Here is a 22,500-nt window from a genome sequence, read left to right on the forward strand (position 1 = left end):
ATAGTGAAAACTGGAAATTCTACTTTTTTATACCGAAGTGATTAGCATATAATATATGCAGTTACATAATCATGAACAAAAGGTTAATACGAAACAATTGTTCAAAATATCTGAAGCCTTATTTCAGAAACATTGTGAATACCTTGAATTATAGTAATGCTACGAACCGTAACGAACACGCTTTCCAACCACTCTTTGTTCCGTTGGAAAGCATTAGTCTATTTCTTGATTTTTATTTATTCATTGTTTATTTTGCAGATCAAAGAAAGTGAATTAGCCTGGTGCTAATATTCATCAAGCTCTATTTAACAGTACGAGTTTGCTGTTGGTGATTATAAAATAATAAGGATAGTACGCGCACTCTCATTGGTCAATAGCTGTGTTTTGATGAGAGTGTGGAAACACAGCTGTGGTTTTATGTTGTCAGATGGGCGTTTTGATTGGTATATCAAGAAAATCTGTTTCAATCAAGAATTTTCCTTCATTCGTTTCCTTCATTTGTCGAATTATCTTTGAGACATATTTTATAAAAGCAATAGAGGACTTTTTTCCGTGTTTCCATAGGCTCATCTAAACACTCGGGGGTGTTGGGAGAATTCGAGACACTTATGCAAACCCTCGACTGCGTCTCGGGTTTGTATAACTGTCTCGAATTCTTCCAATTTCCCCGAGTGTTTAGGTGAGGCTATGGAAACACCGACACTGAGGTGAATACATGTAGTTGTCGTAGTATATACTAAAACAGTGAGATAATATAGCACAGAAAGATGATTTTAACTCATTTATTCCTGCAACGATGGCATTATTTTCGGGCGCAAGTCACGCGCGAGTTTCCCGGAGGTGAATTGCAGAGGACATTCGGAGTTTGAGTAGCCAATCAGAGCGCGCCTTGAACGCCATCCACTGTTTTAGTATATGCTAAGGGTGTTTATTTCAACGTTTTTAAGTAAGCACTGAAACGCCAGTCTTTTCACTTCTCGACTGTGTCGAGGAGCGTGCGAGGCTTCAGCGATCACAGCTGTGTAAGTGGATTGAGCCAGCAATGGGGAGTGTATTCTCGGTATACCCTTTCCTAAGGACTTCTTGTGAAAGGGAGAAATCGCTTGCATTTCATTGGGTTTGGCGATAAGCGATAGGAATGCGGCGCCCTATTTCCCGTCCACTTTGAATCCATCTTCGTTGCTCGGCGAAGGACGAAAATTGCCCGCCTCTTAACAAGACGCACTACAGCCTATCAATAGATAATACGAATGTTAATCATACTCGTGGTCTTTAAGTAATTTGGGAACGATGTTAGAAGCTTAAAACTGGAAAGCATAATTGCTTTCAAATTTCAAATTGTCCATGTCCTCCGGCAACGGAATGAAGGATTGCGTGACATGTTTTGCTCCTCTGATGACTTTCCTTTGCACTTGTCACGCATTCTTTCGGACCCTTGCATGTTGCCTAATCAGCAATGTTCTTTGATTCTTATGCTTTCATCAGAAATAGTAGGGTTTTTTTTCGGTATTGAAATTAATCGTTATTGCCTAGTATAAAGTTTAAGAACATTTTGAATATTAAACCGAGATAAAAAAAGGGTAATTTGAATGCCAAAATGGCGATGTGCAAGAAAGACTGGATATAACACGGAAGAAAAACTATTCAGTTCTAAAGGATTGGAGACCCATGGACAGTTTGTCGAAATGTGTAGAACTTACAAAACTCTACGAGAGAGAAAACGTTTCAGGTAGTTAGATTCGTGCTTGCCGACATACTGTCCTTGGATCAACCGTCACGCCGCCTTTGAAGTCTTCATTATTGCGTGACGTCTTCGTTTAGCGTGGGATTGCGTGAAACTTGAGACCATTGAGCAAGGTCTCTCTCCCAAACCCTCGAGAGAGCTTGCTGTGGGAAATAAACTCATAGAAATCCTTACTTTTATTCCCCAGAGCCTCGAATTCATGTTCATTGTGTTGAGATGAATTTTAATTTATCGAAATTGGTCTATTCTGACGCAAAAGGGCGGTTACAAGTTTAGTTCTCAGAATTGCGAGCTACAGAAGAGAGATTTTAATTTTTACTGCTTTTAAAGAATTCATACATATTTAGAAGAGGCTCATCAGTTATTTTGTGTCCCAGTTACAACAGAAACTGAGGATTGTTCATTGGTCATGAATAAGAATTTCAGCTTTAAATTCTATTATTCCCGGCGTAGTCATGCAATCGAACGAAACCGAACCAAAAACCAATCGAACCCAATCGTTCGATTGGAGTTCGATTGGTTCGGCAATCGAACATAATCGTACTGGAATTTTTTTGTGAGTTCGATTAAGTTCGATTACCGAACCCAATCGAACTCAATCAACGCGATTGGTTCGATTTTGTTCGGTAGAAAAACAAAATGGTATACAAAATTGATAAGCATTAACTCTTAGTAGAATTGGAAGGAATCCACTCTTTAACTGAGTTTTAACTAGAGGAGCCCTTTGTGAGAGATATTAACACATTTCAATGAACTAAAGCTGGCCGCGGTCATAGTCAGTTACCCTCAGAGCCGGACCCCTATCTCCTCTTTCTGCTTGACAACAAATTTATCCCCGACACGGACGGCGAAAGAGCACTCGTGGTAGCCCTTTACCACCGCTTCCAGAATAGTAATTTTTACCTCTGCCCTGTCCGACATCTTTCCTGTTGTACTCGTTTTTGAAATAGAAGCCAATAAATAACTTATTTGACCGCAACGCTTTGTTTCAGACCAGACGAAACTGGTTCGTGTTTCTGATTGTTGAGGTGTTCGATTATGTTCGATTGATTTCAATTATGTTTTCGATTGTTGAACTGTTCGATTACCGAAAGTTCGATTGCGTTCGATTGGCAAAATTTTTTTGTGAGTTCGATTAAGTTCGATTACCGAACGCAATCGAGCGATTGGGTTCGATTGGGTTCGATTGGGTTCGATTACCGAACGTTCGATTGACTACGTCGGGATTATTCAAAAAGTGTATCAGAATGTATCTTAGTAGATCAAACCACAAAATAGGCTATCTATTTTACATGTTCATGTGCATCCTTTTAACCGGAAAGCAACTGCTTGGATCGGAACAGAGCTCAATTCTGGCGGCTCGACGTCACGTAAATAAAGTCTATAGACGATCGAAATTCTGGGGGACAACGACGCTTTGTGGTTTAAAAGTGAACGGCAAAAGTAGGGAAGCGACGACATGTTTCGTACGCGTGACGTTCTTGAAAAGCGTCGCTGTTCTCCTCTCTTTAAGTGCTACTATGACCATAAAATCAATTCTTCTTTTTCTTTAGGTTTCAAACTATGTCAACTAAACATTAAGTGACCCACGTTTTTTGAGCCTTGATTTCGAAAAGGCAACCGTTTATTTTAACTGGAATTTTCCTATTTAATAGTCCGCCATTACTAAGAAAGCTGCATCGAGGAGAAAGTGACGTCAAAGACTCACTAATTTGATAATTCAATGCGCTTGTACGCGGCTAAATTAATATGCAGCGCGGGCTTTAACACTTTTACACTCGCGTTTTGCATATAGGTACAAGAAGCTGCATCGTAAGCTAGTGAGTAAATGACGTCTCTTTTCCCCATGCGGATCCAACCCTTAGTGAGTAATTGCGGACCGTGAAATTCGAAACTCAAACTAAACAGCCTTTGGATAAAAATCAAAGCTGAAAATCTTGCTGGTGAGGTGATAAGCAAACACATTTTCAAGATATGAAGAAGAAAATGAAGTGATTTTTTTTATCATAGCAGCACTTTAAACCTCCCGCTTTAAGATGGCGGACGATAAGGAGGTGGTTTTTGGGGGGGAAGGTGGGAGAAAAATTGTGCTTACAACCACTTCTTTTAAGGTTATTTTTGGCCATCTACCGTTCTATATGTGGAAGCTTATTAATTTAATTAATCAATTTATAAAATTGTCTTTCTGAGTTTTTCATTTGCTAAGCAGCTTGTTTTTATCTTTGTTTTCAATTGCTTATAAATTATCATTTCAACATTTTACAACTTGGGATGTGTTACTTCTTAACGTATAAAAAAATCTCACTGATTTTTCTCACAAAACCTAATTTTCAACATGCGGGAATTATTTCATGTTTTTGGCCGCAGTTATACTCCCAAGTTTCATGCTAAAAACCAGTAGTTTGAATTTTAGTTGTCTTGTTTTACCTAGTATATCAACAAATTTCGTGCGGCTAGAACGGGGCATAGACCCAAACCCTTTCGACAAGCAGCCGACAATGGCTTACCCTCTCTAGTTTGGTTGTGTTTTCGGACATGCCACGCCTTTCGCGCAGTCGTATTTCACCTCTTCCCCACAAAAGCCCGATTACAAGGAAACAACTTCCCTTTTCGACAGTTTGACTTGCGAGGCGTCCTGGCCAATCACGAACCAGTTATTGTCTGACCATGTCCAATCAATTTAGTGCTTATAAAGAAGTCCTTTATACCCGTCATGTTGTTTACTCTTGAATTGGCTTCTTTCGATATATTTCGAGGACAAAGACAGGAAAGTGGATGATAAGCTTATATCTTTCACATTCGTTCCAACTTGTTTCTATTGTTTTTGTCCTCTCTGCCTCACTATCAAGCTGAATTTTAACATTTCGAAAATGGCCTATTTCCTGCGGAAGTTACCCACGTCACCTTCTAGAATTCAGTACGTAAAATTTGATTGGCTAAACTGTATGAATGGCGCTTTCCGATAAGCAGACGATTGCGGGAAGGTTAAATATAACTCCCCTAAAAACGACTTCGTGAAAGGCTAATGTAACTTGGACCAAAAGAAATGTCATCAAAATAAATGGTGTATGAATGTTGCCCCAGGGGCAAGTTGCTCGAAACAGAGTTGGCGAACGTGCACCAGGTTATGGTACAAGCCGCCAGCACAGGCGTCGACGAGATTATGGGCCCCGAACCAACCAAAACATTTGCTTTTCTAGGAAAACCAATCGTGTTGCGCCTTTCGCCTTTCAGTGCGAAATGAACCCCTTAGACTACCTCCCTTCGTTTTTGATGAAGATCGACTCTTCCAGTCATAAGCTCCTGGTAAGCGATCCTATTCGGTGGAGAGCCGACTATGGGATGGCTTACTGTAAAATACTCAACGCAATATACGCCGGTGTCAATATGTAAAATACGCAATATGTGCAAAACGGTTTATTTTATCAGCGGTTTACTTTCAAAATGGCAAACAGCGCACACTCATCATACCCACGAGGTTTCTCCTGTAAAACACCTGCAAAGTGGATGGGTTTTGTGGTGTTTCCAACATCAATCGCCTTTCATCTTTGACCATGGTTCCTCTGTTATATGCCGCTGAGCATGGACACGAATGTTTCCATGATGGTATACATTTGAGGTGGATGTAACTGGTCACAGTATTAAATGGGATCACTTTCAAATTTTAGCGAAAGGGCGATCCGACACTCACTGTAAAATAAAGGAGACACTGTTGGTCAAAGATTTAAAGCCGACCTTAAATGAATATTCAGTTTAGCTAATAGATTTGAGGATTCGCCACCGTTAGATCTCTGGGAATTTATAGGAATCCTTTCGGCAGGAGGGAGTAATCATCTACCCTCCCCAGGCAGACGACTTCCTACTTACCGATTCTTTATACGCTGTTTATACGTGGCACATTTTACTTTAACGCGAACAATTCCATAGAGTTAAAATGGCAAGAGATGTAGGAAAACAAGACACAACATAGATGTTAAATATTACTCTAGGCTATACTTATGAAAATATCGACCTCAAATGTAAACCATCACGGAAACATTTGAGGGAATTAAAAACATTTAGTTATGATCTTGACTGTTTCGGATTTGTAGAACTACCAGGTTTTGATGATGAAACGGTTATCAAAAGGACATTAAAACAGAGACTATAATAATTCAGTGCAGCGTATATTGCGCATATCACGTTGCGCATTTTACAACAAACCCGCAAAGAAAACATCTGTGGCATCGATTGGAGGGGAAGGGGAGAGAAGTACAATGGAATTGAAAGATGAATCAAATTGAATTATATGTAGCTGCATTTTAACGTTTCTTTCACATGTGCTCTCTCTTTGAAGCTTTGTGTTTTTCCGCTTATCTCTTTGCTCCGTGTTACTTTCAGCTTCTGGTGTTTTCGTCCTTTCTTTCTATTTTCCAATTCTCTGTAAGCTTCTCTTGCTCGTTTTACTTGTATATACCTTCTTTCAGACGTTTTGCGCTTTTCTAATTTATCTATATGTACAGTTTCCAATGTCAAGTGAAGATATGATCCTCGCAGTTATTAACGCAATTTTTGCAATTGCGTAGAGAAGCCTGAAAAATTCAGGACTTCAACGGGGTTTGAACCCGTGATCTCGCGATACCGGTGCGACTCTTAAAACAACTGAGCTATGAAGCCACTGACGTTGGGAGCTGGTCATTTGTGGGTTCTAATGTTCCCGTGAGGAATGAATCAATGATGAAGTGATATATGAAGTCCTGAAATTTTCAGGCTTCTCTACGCGATTGCAAAAATTGCGTTCATTTCATATCCGCAGTTCATATATGATCCATTTCATATATCATTTCATCATTGACTCATTTCTCACGGGAACATTAGAACCCACAAACGTCAGTGGTTTCATAGCTCAGTTGGTTAGAGCGTCGCACCGGTATCGCGAGGTCACGGGTTCAAACCCCGTTGAAGTCCTGAATTTTTCAGGCTTCTCTACGCAATTGCAAAATTTGCGTTCATAACTGCGAGGATCATAGCTTCACTTGATTTCATATCCGCATTTCATATATCATCAGAAACCCATAAGGGTTGAAACGTGTAACGGCCCCTTGTGTGCTGGGAAAGAAGCTTTTGAACATTCAATTTGCTAAGTACCATATTTGGAACAACGAGAGCGAGGGATTTCCAAATATGGTACGTAGCACTGAAACATTCAGCCAATCGGTTCGCACCGAATATTCGGAAGCTGTGACAGCGCGTTACAAGTTTCAACCCTTATGGGTTTCTGATATCATTTCATCAGTTTCCAATGTATTTTGTTTGTCACTGTTGTATTTGTTGCATTCTAACCAGTTAACGTTGTAATTTTCTGTGCTATGATCTCCTGATGAACGTTCTGTGGACACATAATAAGTTCTCCTATGTAAACAATGTAAATATTTGCATAACCTTCTTCAGTATTGACTGGACCAATAAATGCGACAGGAGAAATAGTTTCATATGATTCTGCTATGTTAATTGTCAATTTAAGAGAATTGGAAACTGCTTGAATTATAATTTCATCAGACCGCGTTCCTTGCCTTGACATATAACTCAAATAAGCTTGCCGAGAATATTCAGTGTTTAGACAGATGGTAGTCCCTTCGAATTCATTCTCAGTCAGTCGAGCCGCCCACTTTTCGCTTTCCGCTTTCCGCTTTTGGCTTTTGGCTTTTCGCTTTTCCTCGGCCTTTCGGTTCGCTTGAGTGACTAAAGCGGGCGGCTCGACTGACTTTATAGAGAGGACTGCTAGCACTCTCTGAGTTCAGTGTTGCTTTCTATGAACACCTCTGGATTACGCAATAGATCCTGAATTCCAAGAGTACGTACATAAAAAATTATTAGTAGGAGTGCCATAAAGCTGATGGGAAAAAAGCAAGCAATCTCCGGCCTCGTCCACCTGCGTCAAGTGCCAGATCTACCCATTTCAGATAATCTCGATTCCAATAATGAAACTGGATTTGCTCCTAAAAGGAGCACGGTGCATTCATGTCATCATGGTATTGATTTAAAGAGGGATTTAAATGGCCAGAGTTGTCAGCTACGTCTCCACTTAATGAAATGATATAACGCGACAAGATGTCCAAAGTGTCTGCAAACGAGGGCACTTCATTTTCTGCAAACCACAGCTGTTGGTTTTAAGATAACGCAACTTCTTGGGTTTGGGTGATCGTAGTCGCTCAAAATTAACTGAAAGCCTTGTTCTTCGGCTAGCGCAATGTCTCTTACATGCAATTTTGATTTGTATTCATTCCACTGTAGTCAACTGACTTGCAGTATGCAATGCTTTTTCTGTCAAAATACTCGTGAAATCTGGATGATTTTGGAACTAATTTTTGAAAATGTTTCCACGATGTAGTTCTCAATTTTCTGCTCTTTTCCATAATAAGTTTTGGTTTTGTTATTGGAATTCGTAATAGTGCTCTCCCTCCCTTGCCCTTTTATCTGCATTGCTTTGTGGACCCGAGTTCATAAAGATTTCACGAGGAGATCGGCTACTCAATATTTTTTTCATTTATGGCACCGGTTGGTCATGGAAACCACAATTATCAGTGTTTTCAGTGTTCGTCAACAAGTCTCGCCGTTCAGATTCATTTCCACTTCGCTTGTCCCTGAGACTGAGAAATCAACGAGCGAAGCTTACCAGCAATGAACTGCAACTTGGACTTACTGAACTTCCTGCGTTGTCCTATATATATATGAATGAAATAATGACTGATAGCCATTTACGAAGATGGCTTTATTTATTACGTACTTTGATGCGGTATTGGTTACCAGTTTGGTAGTGGTTTTTATAGCAATTAAACGCAGTGAGCGTCAAGACTGATCGAATTGGGAGCTCTATAACTGTTTTAGGTTATAGTACTTAGCGTAACCGCTACGACCAATGTGTGCACTGCATAATTTAGAGATCAGGTAATGAAGGCACAATAAAGCAATTTTTACTCAACTAAAAGGACGGCAAGACCGCTGAAAGCAGAACTCCTCTACGAAATTGCTGCCAGCCAGAGAACGTGGATACAGCGTAAATTGGGAGCCAGACGGAATTTCATTTCCGCTCACCCAATTTGATTTCAATTTGATTTCCGTTTTCGCAATATCAATCTCGTTCCTAGAGTCATCGTTCCCTTGGTCAGCGGTCGGGGAAGAAAGACTCTGGTCGAATCCAAAAAAAGGCCATATTTGATTGGCTGTTGAAAAACGGTTTTATTTCCTGCCATTTTCATTTTTCAATTTCTAAACTCAAAAATAGTGATTTCTTTTTGATTTTTATCTATAAGAGGTTGAAGATGATCTAGAAATAAATCGTTTTACAACTTGCCAGTTCCGTAACGCTTTTGTTTTTGTAAATACAGCAATTGTCACTTGCGTGACACCAGACACTGAAATCTGTTTTGATATTGATAAAATGTATCTCATTAGTTTCTTATTTTCCGCAGTTTAAATGTCTCGAGTGTATCAGGAGATGTATTCATACTCATGTGTACTGTTTGGCGAGTGAAAAGTAAGCGCTTTCATGGCAAGGTTATCTCCAGTGTTTTTGTTGATTTCTAACCGTCTCCCCTCACGCACGCGCAATTATTCAACCGGAATCAGAGTTTTCTGGTTCCGGTTTTGGATTATACCAGAGCCTCCCGCGCCCGTTCCGCTGGACAAGGGTAACGGAGATTGTCCACAAATCAGTCCCTCGGCAACAACTGATTCATTGCTTATGCGCGTATATGAAGGAGTCAAAAAAAGGTGAGTGAGCATGGAAATGAATGGGTCTCACATGTGATAAGTTCATGATCGGGTTATCTTTTGGCCAATCACAGAGAGGTGACGAAAACATCGGAAATTTGGAATTCAGGACAGCTTGCGCTTTACAGGAAAATGAATTGTTTCGTATCTAAGGTTTTTCTCAGCCGAGGAAAGACGAGCAAAACGAAAGTGAGATAGACCAGACTAGACTTCATCTTGTTCCGACTATTTTGTTCATATTTTTTATACCCATGCTCTTACTAATATTTGTGTTTCCTTGTACAACGTCATTATTTCATTCCAATTTAGCGAGCTAGGTGACACGAATAATTTATCTTAGGCCACAACAAATTACCGATCACGAAATCATATGACAAGTTAAAAATATAGATTGCTTCAAAACAAACACTTTCAAATAAGTCAGCAACCATTAATTTCTATTTGATCATTAAATATATTCTTATATATTCTATTCCAAAACAAATCATCGACTCATCCAGCCATCGAACTTGCAAGTCACCGTAAACTACGTCAGACGGCCGTAACCCGAAAAGTTTCCAATACGAAAATCGTGCAAAAACGAATGATTCGACGAGTGTCTTTACTTACGGTAAGAGGTCACAAGACTCAAGATGCCAATCTGGTGATCTCATTTTAATCACAGAATAGAAAGAGAACAACCCTCTCAAAAGTTGGTAAATTAACTTCCAAGCAACGCCTACTTGACTAATAATGACGATGCATTCCTTCTTCAAAACCCTCACATATAAACCGTGGAAGTCAAAGGATCAGCTGACTCTCTTTTCCCCAATTGCGTTCAAGTATTGTTGAAAAGTGATTTTTACTTTGAACAGGGGTCGAAAAGCTTAACAAATTCAAACTTCAGGTTAGTTTAGAGTGATTACGCCACATAAATTCCTATGTGTGATTATTACGACAACCCGTTAAACAAATACTTGAAAACTATCAATCAAAACATTTGTCTTGGCGTGAAAATAAAGCGACTGCAAGTTCAAAAACATCAGATTGTGTGCCGTGATCACCTGCGAAATCTCCGACTGAAGGTTGGTCATATAACTAATATGAAATAATTGCAAGTGAAGCTATGATCCTCGCAGTCATGAAAGCAACTTTTAGCAATTGCGTAGAGAAGCCTGAAAAATTCAGGACTTCAACGGGGTTTGAGCCCGTGACCTCGCGATGCCGGTGCGACGCTCTAACCAACTGAGCCATGAAGCCACTGATGTTGGGAATTGGTCATTTGTGGGTTAAAATGTTCCCGTGATGAATGAATCAATGAAAGAAACGATGTATGAAATAAATCATTGATTGATTCATCACAGGAATTTTTGAGCCCACAAATGACCAAATCCCAACATCAGTGGCTTCATTCTTATCTCAGTTGGTTACAGCGTCGCACCAGCATCGCGAGGTCATGCGGGATTCAAACCCCGACATCTGTACGCAATTGCTAAAATTGCAGTCATAACTGCGCGAGGATCATATAGCTTCACTTGATTTCATATCCGCAGTTCAATGGATTCATTCCATATATTAGTTCGTTCAATGAAATAATTTATTGAAGAATTAGCTATTTTGGATCAGGAATTTAGTGTTACATCGCCTCGTGTTGGTTTGCCAACGTGTTAACAGGACGAAAGAACTTTTGCTGCGATTACCCTTCCAGCATATTCATATCTTTGCATTGTATAAATTTTGGCGATAGAGCATGAAAGAAAGCAGTGTTAGGATTCGGACTAACCAGCTTTAAAAAGAAAAAAATCGTGTGTTAGAGGGAAACCGGTTGTATAGGGCATAAGGAACTTTTTTTTTTTTTTTTCTTTTCCCAACATCTCTTACAGTTTTTAAGATAGACGAAGTACGTATGTCGTAATGTCCATTTGTTTCATTTGATAGGACTTCTTCTTTCGCAGTAATGTATCGTGCGAGCAAGTCTTTTTTATCACGAAAAGATCGATAGCCAAAGGCCCCGGACGCGAAAATGCCAGAGTTGATGCATCTAAGCTGCTAACATTTGCAAAAGTGCCATTGCGTCATAAATAATTAGCTAGCAAAAGGGCGAAGGAACAGAAAAAAGAAACGCTTGCGTTGATTTCAATAACATTTGGTTTTCATCTCGAAGTGTCCAAAGCGTTCAGAAGTCAATAAAAATGTAATAAAACAAAAGTTCCATGCGCGCTTGTTGGATATGCGACTGGTTATAGCCAACTCGGCGCTGCAAATTTCCCTTTCGTAAACGGTCGTTGCCATTTCTCAGAACGGTCGTTGCCATTTGAAACGGTCGATGCCATTTATAACGGTCGACTACACACTTCACTTCAAAGAAAATTAAAAGAAACAAACTAAGAAAAAATATTAACAAAAATTAAGACAATTAGGAAAAAAAACATTTATAAAAGAAAAACTGGAGGAGAAAAAGAGTCCGGAAATTTCAAGACTCGAACTCGGGTTCTTAGCCCTTACCCTAAACAGAACCCTAACCCCAACCTTAACTCATATGACCAGCGAGACACAACTCCCAGTAACCGCAACCTTTTGAGTTCTTAGACCTAATGAGTGTAATTCAGAGCTTAAAAATGGCATCGACCGTTCTGAGAAATGGAAACGACCGTTTCAAATGGCAACGACCATAGTGCGCTCATGGGATAATTATTAAATTTACGTACAGGATGTTTCAGTGTGTTATCATAATTCAGGAAGCTTTTCGGTTGAGAGTAAGACATCTTATTTTGCCTTAATCTCGTCTCAGAATCCTTGAGTATAAGTGTTTGAAATATATTTTTTTATAAAGCGAGTTATTTTAAGAGTTTCTCGCAAGCGGAATCCGTGTACAGATTATTCCACTGAACTGTCGCTGTAGTTGAAAAGCTCGCGCTTGAACTGGGTGTCAGAGGCTTCTTGTTTATACATTCGGTTCGACTTCGTTGAGCTGTGTTTCTTCCGGCGCTGTAGTTACAAGTTATAAGACCATTTAAAGAACTGACTATTAGTGATACCGACTATGCTGATATAATGAATGGAGAAGCGTCTTTTACGTATACTCTCGTATATTTAGGGTTATTAGCCGATACAAACTTAGAAGCAGAAGCAGTGATTTTGCAAATGTTTAAGACAACATCGGTAAGTGCTAATCAGTTCTTAAGACTAAGGACCTTTATCTGTTACCTCTACATTTTAGTTTACTGACAGGAAGTCTGAAGATGAATTACGACCAAGGTACAGCAAAAACCCTTAACAAAATTGGCAACAATTTCATAAAACTAGCAGCTCGGCTTGGCGGTGATAATAAGTACTCTTACGGGGAAGGTGCATTGGATGGAGACGCGGCCTTTTCAGACGTAGGAGGGACAGTCGCTGCCCAACTACAGGCCTACTTGTTTCAGGTTTTTGATTCAGAAAAAAAAGTAATTGCACGATTTCTCGGAGGCCTTGGTCGTTCGAGTGCTGGATTGGATGGAAATTGCATCAGCAAAGTTGGCAGCGTACTGGGAGGTGAATTCACATGGAAAGCAACGCTAAGTGAAGCCTTCTTTGGGCCGTTTCATCTTCACTTTGGGGCCGGATTGTCAACAGTTGCAAAGATCGATGGCAGAACCCTCGAGCTGAAGTTTGCTGGCTGCGGTTTCGAGTTTGGAAAGAAGATAGGATTCTCCCTGTTTGACAACGAGTTCTCACTTGATGCTGGTACGCTATTTGGAGGCCCCTTTGCATTACCTCCATTGCCTCCATCTTCTGCAAAGCCGGTGATAAACCAGTCGTAAACCCTTCGACCGCGCCCGGCGCGTTACAAGCGACCTAATGTCATTTAAGCCTAGTTATTACACTTGAACAAGAAAGAAAGATGGCGTGAGTCACAATTACCAATGACCATATTTTTGCTATATAAGTTGTTTATAAATTGATTTGTTATACATTCCCGATTTAGTACAAGTATTTTTGTGATATCAAAGTTGTTTCATTTAAGCGTAGTTTAGGGTTATTTGCACTTGACTGAACGAGAAAGAAAGATTGCATGAGCCACAATTACCAATGACAATATTTTTGTTTATTTTTTTATTATAAATTGATTTGTATTTTCACGCAATGTGATACATTCCCGCTTTAGTGCAAGTATTTTTGTCTTTTGACATCAAAGTTGTGTGATTTAAGCGTAGAAAGAAAGATGACATGAGTCACAATTACAGAGCTCTCAAGTCTTAAAGTTTCCAAAGAGTGAGATACATGCGGACAGTGTTTCTTGTGCCGGAGGCGTCAAACAATTCTAGGGGGGTCCTGGGGCATGCTTCCCCGGAAAATCTTTGAAATTTGCACTTCTCAGATCGCTGGAAATGCACCGTCGAGTCCGCCATTTTGTTTTATTCATGCTGCTTGCTAAGAGCCACCATGTTATTATGGTCAGCCTGAGCTAACGTATCGGCCTATAATTCATATATTAACGGGTGAAAGTCCTGAAGAAACAAGAAAATTGGTCGCACACGAACAGATTGAACATTGGTCGAAATTCAGTGCCAGTGAAGGAACGAATTCGGAATTCATGAGTACTTTTGAAAGCTTAAAAAGTAGAGTTACCTACGAGAAAAGTGCCAATGCGTGAGAAATGCTCTTGTCGGGGTGAGAGCGTGAGATTGCATCGAAATGCGTGAGACTTGAGAGCTCTGCAATTAGCTGACCATGTTTTTTGTTCTTGTAAACTGTCTGCTTTGCACTTTCACGAATTGTTATACAGTTCTGCTTTAGTACAAGTATTTTGTCTTGTGGCATTAAAGCTGTTTGCAGGCAAATCTGAAGGCTTTTTGATACTGTTCTCGGGACCCATCAATTGAGTCAAAATTTGAAGAACAGAAAAGCAATGCAACGTCCTTCTACGCGAGTTTGTGATTGCAACAAACAGGGTACACCTGATAGTTCATGTGTTGGACGATCGCACACAATACCGCGAATAAAAGGCAAAGTTACTAAATGATGATTGGCTGAGACAGGGCAGTTTTCGTTTAATTTAGTAATTGCCATGGGCAAAAACACTTTCATTATTTTCATGTAGAAAATGATTTCTTGCAGGCCTGCTTTCATTGCGTTAGCGTTGTTGTGCAAAAATAAAATTCCATCAAGCTCATTCATGCGTTTTACAGTTCATGGCTTGGAATGTATGGTAGAAAATGTGTGCTACACATCTGAAGACATCTCGCCAAAGGTGCTCAATTCGTTGATTATGGGTAGAGGAACCAACCAAGAAGCTTCCCCTGTTGTTGTTCTGTCTTCCATTAATTGCCAAACTTGCGTGTTCTCTCCGGCGCGATCAGTTCGCACCCGTGATGGCCAACCGTACTCCTGGGCCGTATTTAGAAACAAATCCGCCACTGTCCCACTTCCATTGTTTTTCGAGCAACGCAAGAAGGTTACCAACCGTGAAACCTATCAATTGCCTCGTGAATAACAAATCCCCAAGTTATTAGGCTATGATGACCGTCCTGGTGCCACAGGTCTGTTTGGCCCAGCTACCGAGTGTGCTTGTCGTGAAACTGTTATCGCCCAACGTATCCTGACACTATGAGGATCTAAACGAGCAAGACATTTACGAACCCGCTCTTGCTGTATATTTAACCCCTCCGATCTCAAATGGCCCAAAACCATTGAAGTTCCGACTAAACTGCCACGTTCACTCACAAAAGCGCTAATTTTGGAATCAAATTGTTCATCAGTGATGTCACTAAAACGTGACCAGTGGTTAAGGCCAGACTCTGAAACTATGCGGGGAATAGTCCAGCGCGAGACGAGTAACATACGAGTCATATCCTCCCAGGTAAAACCCAGAGAACGGAGCTCGACCAATGCCTCTTCCTTTATGTCAAATTTTGACATTCCAACCCACCCCCCCCCCCCCCGGGGGGTACTCCCTATAATGGCCTGTTCGGGGAGGCTCCGCCCGAAAGGGGTACCTTTTTCACGCTTCAGGTGTATGAAAAGGTAAGGATTTCACGGGTTGAAGTATATGAAAGGGTAAGTAAGTCTTTCATTTAGGTATTTTATTTTTAGGGCCTTACCTTAAAATTTTCCAATGCAAGGTATACGAGAAGGGTATCTTTTCTGCCAAAAAATGGTATATAAACCTCGGAGCCTCCCCGTATTAATTTTCTTTTAGTGAAAGTCTGACGGTTTCGGTTAGCATATCGATATATATCTGCTCGCACGGTACTATACAGCAGTGTCTAGAGCAGAACAAGTCAGCGGCTCTTCATCAGAAAATGTTTGGTTTTATCAACGAAGTTGATAATGTAAATTGACCGCCGTACACGGATGGTCAATTTACATTATCAATTCCGTTGATAAAACCGAAAATTTTCGTGTACTACTTCCCCACTGAAGCAGCACCACAGTTTCTTTAGAAACTACCCCTTTATTCATTGGTTTTTCATCAGTCTACAGTACAACATATCAGCGGTTATCCACCAAGAGGCAAGAGGCCCTTCAGTACATCTGAGCAGCGGTTTCTCACCGTAAGAACGATATTTTTGAGAATTTTTGGGAACTTTAGAAAGTATTTGGAGAATTTAGACATTTCAATTGCATAATTAAAATAATTTTGGAGCTTTTTTCCGGGAAATTCTTGAAAGACGTTTAGGCCATCTTTCGGGAATTATGGTTTGAACCCAGGAATTACATACCTCGATGGAGTTTGATCATGTGGGTTAAAGTAGTCCTGAGAACTCTGTTGGTAGTGACTGACATTTCGAAAACCTGAGAGCAAGTTATCTTCAGAGTCAAGTGACGGTTGGAAATTCAAACGAACGTAGTGATGGTCTGGTTTGTTGTGTTGTGAGGGTACCGGATGATTGGTGATTGGTGCATTACGATCCGGTTTGGAAGTGAAGGTCGCACGAGGTTTGAGAGGAAAAAGTGTAGTTCAGGTTTTCTCTTAAGTAATCGTTTGTAAGTCGCAAGTACAGGTTGGTAACCCTTTAATGTCGTTTGTTCTCTGAGGTTTGTATACGAGCTAGCTTTCAAGTGTAAGACGCTGATCATAGTTCATACAGTAGGTTAAACACTCAGAAGATACCCAGTCGATAGTGTGTTTTGTTCTTGAATGGTGTTCAGCAACATTGTTATTGAGATCACCATTCTTACAAGAGTTGAGATCGTTTTGTCTTGAGATCGATCGAAATGACTAAGTTTACACTTATCAACTCTATTTTAACCATTTAAAAAAATTGTTTTATTTCTTATTTTTGTTTTCACACGTTGATCACGAGCCAGACGTACAATTACTATTTATCTCAGCAAAAAAGCGAGACATCGAAACTTTAAACATGTTTCTGTTTAAAATAATATTTACAAATGATCTACCGTAATTGTTGTCAGTAGTGCAAGAAATATGAATATGAAATAACGCCGCCCTCGAATAAATGACACCGCTTGAATAAACGCCTTATCAGACAGGCTCAAAATTTAATAAACGCGAGTAAAAAAGTCCACTGTCCCAGAGTCTCTCGGGGCGCTCGCACGCTGACTAAAAATGTGACATTCATGTGGAATGACTGTCACGAGCAATGGGTTATACAGCAGACAAGGCTCAATCTTAGTCAAGAGAGGGACTGTTTAGGGTGGCATTGACTGACGGTTCGACAACCTGAACGGAAGTCATGTTCGGAGTACAGTAAGTATGTTAAACGTCAGTAGATAAAAAAATTCTGGTCGTTGATGTGATTAGTCAAAGAAGTCGTGATTTTATGGTTGGCTGTCAGTCAAGCCCAGTTCAGACGCCGCTCCACTCATGTGCCGAACCTAAGTGATGAATTAAGTCCGGCAAAAGAGCGACGTCTGAATCAGTTTGGTACGGCAGTTTTAATTCGGTGCAGCAACGCTGTTAACTTAGACAAGTACTGCTGCATTATTTGACACTGGAGCGGCAGCTGATTCATACGGCGATCTTATCATGTGCCGAATCAAATACATCAGTTATTGTATTGTATATTCTTCCCGCGATTAATTAACTCCGTTAAGTATTCGGTATCGCACCCAGTCCTTCGCTTTCTCTGTGTATAAAAAACGTATTAGGTTTTGACACATGGCATTCCGTCTGAATTAGCTGTTGCGCCGATGTCGCTCCAAAGTCGGACCTAATTGTATTAGGTTCAGCACATGAGTGGAGCGGCGTCTGAATTGGGCCTCAATGTCATCTCAGGGCCAGGCTCAACCAGACGATCGTACTTCCACTTGGGTATGAAATGACTCCTGGGTTGAAACCATTTACGATTTTAATAGCTATAACGACACCTATTTTTATTTTTGCGACAACGCTAATAAGCCATTTCCGAGTTCATGTCTGCCTTCTCTTCAAAGCGAGTTTAAGTGCAAAGTTTTTCTTATGAAAATTAGTTTTCATTCATATGTAAAGTAGAACTAATTACCATCACAAAAACTCGCACTTAGACTCGCTTTGAAGAGGAGGCAGACATGAACTCGGAAATGGCCTATTGGTTGTTGAAAGATGTCTTTTGTTCGGTGGTTGGCGAATTTGAATATCAAATTCGGAAATTTGTCGGCAAATGTTTGTTGTAAACAATGAACATCAATCCCAATATAATTAATAACGTTACGAGTGAACGAAAGAAAGAAATGATCCTCGTTCTTACATGGAAAATTTAGGCAATCCTCTCTAATTGGACACCTGAAACACGGGATTCGAACTCATGACCTCTGCGATGCCGGGACAACGCTATTCTATTCTAACCGAGCTATGAAGCCACACAGTGGGGAGCAGGTCAATTTATTGGGTTTATGTGTTTCCCGAATTAATCTTAGGCCCTGTTTACAAGCAGGTAGGGTAACCATACTACTAGGGTTACCCTAGCAGGAGGGTCAAAGATAGCCCGGCTTTACAAGCAAAATTTCACGGTTAGGCTTACCCTACCACCCGGTACAACTTTGTGTGCTTGGTAACCGCCAGCATCGCAAACACAATAGAAAGCGCTAAAAAGTTGCCCCGGGTTGGTGAGTTGTCCCTAGCTGAGCGTTTACAAGGCAGCTAGGGTTATCCTAGCGCTAGGGTAACCGTGGCTGTCTTGTAAACGCGTCGATGACAAAAGGAAGAAATGTGTGAGCAGTGCTGGGGTAACCTATCATCAGGGTTACCCTCCCCAGGGCAATGAGAATAATATATGTAAGCTTACGCGAAAATTGAAGTTTAACACGCAACTCTCAACCACGGTAACGCTATTGAAACTTCTGATTGTAACATAGATCTTTTTCCAACGATGATAACATATCCCTTCATATAGTTTCATGACGAACGGAAGTTATTGAAACCAAAAGCAACCATATTAACATATTGGAACGTTACACGGTTGCGTGACAGTTCCTCGTGAACTGAAACTGGATTTTTACGTTGTCTAGGCTTGTTGATGGAATGCTCGTTCCTGTCTTGGTTCTGCTTAAAGTCAGGAAATCACGAATATTTTTTTCATTTTTCATAATATATGTTCGCCAGCATCCAATTCTGTGTGCGTAAAAGGGAGTTTTAAAATGGATGAACACGGAAATAGTATAGAAGCTCTGGCACGAAGAGCTGGGGTCGCGGAACCGGTTTTGCGGCTTATGGTGGCCTTATTAACCGGTAAGTTGTGCCCTGGTGTATGTATTTATCTATCCGTAATCTGTGTGGTTCGATATTCAACAAGAGATAAGGGGAATTTAGTTCATCAAGCTTGACGACAGAGGCGAGTTGGCCGGATGGCTGGCTAGTCAGCTAAATTTGCACGGGGAGGCCACTCTAAACTGAGTTATTTTGTCTTTGATGGCCTCACATATTATTAACACTCCCGGCGTAATTTAAAGTAACCAACTGAACTGGTTGCCTCTTTGCGCCTTCTTGATGTTATGTCTTAAGTATTTAATTCGTCTCTTTGTGTACACAACTCTCAAGCTTCGAATCTTGGTTGCTGTCCCTGAGGACTGGAGCCAGTCCGAGGAGCCGGTTTATTTTTATGGCTTTCTGTGTTAATTATTGTATAGAAACAACAGAAAGCAAAAATGTTCCAAGTTTGCCGCGGTTCTTAAATATCAATTAAAGCATGTATGGAAATTGTATAGGCGCTCGCTTCTCCAAAATCGAAACAAAGCAAAGTTCAAGGTCATTACAAAGTGCACATAAATTATTTAACGTGATACGTAACTTGTGTGACTTCTCATCGTTTCTTCGTGAAAAAACAAAGCAAAACAAAACGGTAGAACGCTTTGTACATGCGTATTCGCCCACTTTGAATTTCTAGACTTTGTAACGTCTTTATGAATTTGGGGATGAAAAGTCCATCGACCAAGTGCAATGACCCAAATGGGGAAGAAACTATTCTCCATTGGGGTGGTATTTTTTATCTTTGCTGTTTCTTGCTTGTAGGTTTGCCCTTGGCTTTCTTATACCGGGCCTTTTGTTATGGGAAAAACGCAAACTTCCAGGTGATATTCAAATTAAATTATCAGTGTTTCATTATTTTTTTAAAACTGTTTTTGTTTTTTTGCTGTTGCTTAATTAAATTTGTTTTCTTGATTTTTATTGTAGCATCTATTTATAACTGTTTGTGGGATTTGGACAGCTTTCTTTTGTTTTGGTGAGTCACTTGTTGAATTTTTTCTCCGAGGATTGTCTTACATGAACGATCGATCCTAACTTGTACATTAAGCCGCATCCTTAGCGCGTGCTGTTTCGTACTTACGGTGGCCCACAACTGTCAAGGCAATAACAAATACCTCACAGCAAAACTAAAACTGTCACGGCAATATCAAATTCCGCACGGCAAAACCAAAATGCTCACGGTAAAACCAAAATGCTCACGGCAAAACCATAAAGCTCACGGCGAAACAAAAAACTCACGGCGAAATCAAAAAGCTCACGGCAAAACGAAAAGCTCACGGCAAAATCAAAAACTCACGGCAAAACCAAAATTAAAAGCTCACGGCAAAACAAAAAACTCACGGCAAAACTAAAAAGCTAACGGCAAAATCAAGAACTCACGGCAAAACCAAAAAGCTCACGGCAAAACCAAAAACCAGAGAAAGGTAACAACTATATCGATGACATGACTAAAAAATGGTTGTCTCAAACACCAAATCCACCGCGAATACCTGAATTCTATACCGTCACTAAAATCCACAAGCCTACTCTTGTAGGGAGACCAATAATCTCTGGTTGTAACGGGCCTAGAGAACGAATATCAGCATTTGTTGACACATTACTTCAGCCTATTTCCACATCACAAACGTCTTATCTTAAAGACTCCACAGATTTTATCAACTTCATCGAAAAGACGAAGATGGGAAAACGAACTTTCCTTGTAACGATGGATGTCACAAGTCTATATACAAATATACCACAAGAAGAGGGAATCACTACAGTATGCAATGCGTACGAAAATTTTCACAAAAATAACCCTCCAATTCCACTAACTATATCAAAGAAATGCTAATACATATACTTAAAGAGAACTCTTTCCAATTCAACGGAAAGAACTATCTTCAAATTCACGGTACCGCTATGGGTACGAAAATGGCCGTTGCTTTCGCAAATATCTTTATGGCCGACATCGAGACAGAAATTCTTAGCAAAAGCGTCATAAAGCCACTGATTTGGAAACGATACATTGACGACATTTTTTCGTTGTGGGATGTCAGCAAACAGGATGTAGACAAGTTCATCACACAAGCAAACTCACACCACCCTACAATAAAATTTACGGCTGAGATCTCGAACACTGAAGCTACATTTCTAGACACTGTTGTATACAAAGGCAAACGTTTTCACGGTTTCGCCGTGAGTTTTTGATTTTGCCTTGAGCTTTTCGTTTTGCCGTGAGGTTTTTGATTTCGCCGTGAGTTTTTTGTTTTGCCGTGAGCTTTATGGTTTCGCCGTGAGCATTTTGGTTTTGCCGTGAGCATTTTGGTTTTGCCGTGCGGAATTTGATATTGCCGTGACAGTTTTAGTTTTGCCGTGAGGTATTTGTTATTGCCTTGACAGTTGTGGGCCACCGTAGTTTCTGCTGGAGATTTTATTGTACGCTCAGGTCACGCAAGATGTTTCGATTGATCGGGCGTTGCATGCTCTCTCTCTCTCTCTCTCTCGCCAACTGCATTTAGGATGGAAACAACTTTCCTGAAAACGCTTGAAACGCTTGTGGGATAAGCTTCAGCAACATCAAGGCTTCTTCAAACATATTATTTCTTAGAAAAGACAGTTGCGACTTTGGCCAACCATAGTTTTAATATCGAGTCTGGAAGTAAAGAGAATGTTTTTGAAAACGACTTTACACTCTTGCGCTGTAGTCTGTAGAATTTACTTTTGACGTCGTGACTGCTTAATTGGTTGAATATAGTTTGCTCTCTTTTAGCCGAGGTTACCGTCCTAGCAGAGGTTCAGTTTTATCCCTGTCGTTTCTGTTTAGCTTGTCCCTTGTATGATTTCCTTTCTTTTCCAGAAAAGTCTCTGATTCCTTTCCCTTTTAATAATAGTAATAATTGCGTTACGAACAAAGACGACGCATTCTAATCGTGTCGTTTTACCAATGTCCCGAATATGGTTTGCGGGTATTGGTCGTGATGCCACGCGATCTCAGGGCTTGGACGCCATTTTCGACTGGCTGGCCGACGCGCACATCACCTCGATCTCATGTGATTGTGAATTTGTCGTGCCTCGACATCGGGTACGTATCGCAATGCCCGCATGCCCAAATCAAAGCGGTAAAAATTCCCTATATTTTTAAGTGCTTTGCAGTTGTGGGTGTTGCATGGTAGCTCGGTCGCTTTCTTCGTTTTTTTTTTTCAAATTAAGGTATTTGAAGTTGTGTTGATTTATTCGAAGTATCATTTGCAAGTATGACTAAAGCTACTTATCAGAACATCAGAAAGCTGTGAAGTGGTGTGTTTTGTAGGAAACAGACACTGCAAATTCGCCCCCGCACGGCCATTCGTGACGGCAACGTAACGACGCCGAGTTGTGA

At 40.4% G+C, this 22,500-nt stretch overlaps 2 protein-coding genes, 1 long non-coding RNA gene and 1 other non-coding gene across 5 annotated transcripts in view; 3 read left to right on the plus strand and 1 right to left on the minus strand.

Annotated features, from left to right (window-relative positions):
• Positions 1–22,500, plus strand: part of LOC137997245 (lysophospholipid acyltransferase 5-like) — a 288,814-nt gene that overhangs the window by 28,544 nt on the left and 237,770 nt on the right. The window contains exon 17 of one of the 2 annotated variants that reach the window (XR_011122432.1): positions 259–379. Coding sequence is in view for 1 of the 2 variants with exons in the window: in XM_068843119.1 (XP_068699220.1) it covers positions 259–277 (19 nt within the window). In the remaining variant the exon portion in view is untranslated. Of the gene's footprint in view, positions 1–258; positions 3,650–22,500 lie in introns of those variants that run through there. The other variant, XM_068843119.1, reaches the window with a different exon arrangement.
• LOC137994704 (uncharacterized) lies at positions 10,454–14,630 on the plus strand. Its single transcript, XR_011122171.1, has 2 exons — positions 10,454–10,560; positions 12,696–14,630. It is a non-coding gene; the product is annotated as an uncharacterized lncRNA (long non-coding RNA).
• Trnaa-ggc (transfer RNA alanine (anticodon GGC)) lies at positions 10,663–10,735 on the minus strand. The gene has a single exon. It is a non-coding gene; the product is annotated as a tRNA-Ala (tRNA).
• The window catches only part of LOC137997244 (lysophospholipid acyltransferase 5-like), a 22,890-nt gene continuing 17,454 nt past the window's right edge, over positions 17,065–22,500 (plus strand). Inside the window, exons 1-4 of the mRNA XM_068843118.1 lie at positions 17,065–17,168; positions 19,002–19,127; positions 19,908–19,966; positions 20,070–20,118. Coding sequence (XP_068699219.1) covers positions 19,037–19,127; positions 19,908–19,966; positions 20,070–20,118 — 199 coding nt within the window. The 5' untranslated portion in view covers positions 17,065–17,168; positions 19,002–19,036. The remainder of the gene's footprint in view (positions 17,169–19,001; positions 19,128–19,907; positions 19,967–20,069; positions 20,119–22,500) is intronic.

Source organism: Montipora foliosa, chromosome 3 (assembly GCF_036669935.1).
Source record: "Montipora foliosa isolate CH-2021 chromosome 3, ASM3666993v2, whole genome shotgun sequence".
NCBI classification, from domain to species: Eukaryota; Metazoa; Cnidaria; class Anthozoa; order Scleractinia; family Acroporidae; genus Montipora; species Montipora foliosa.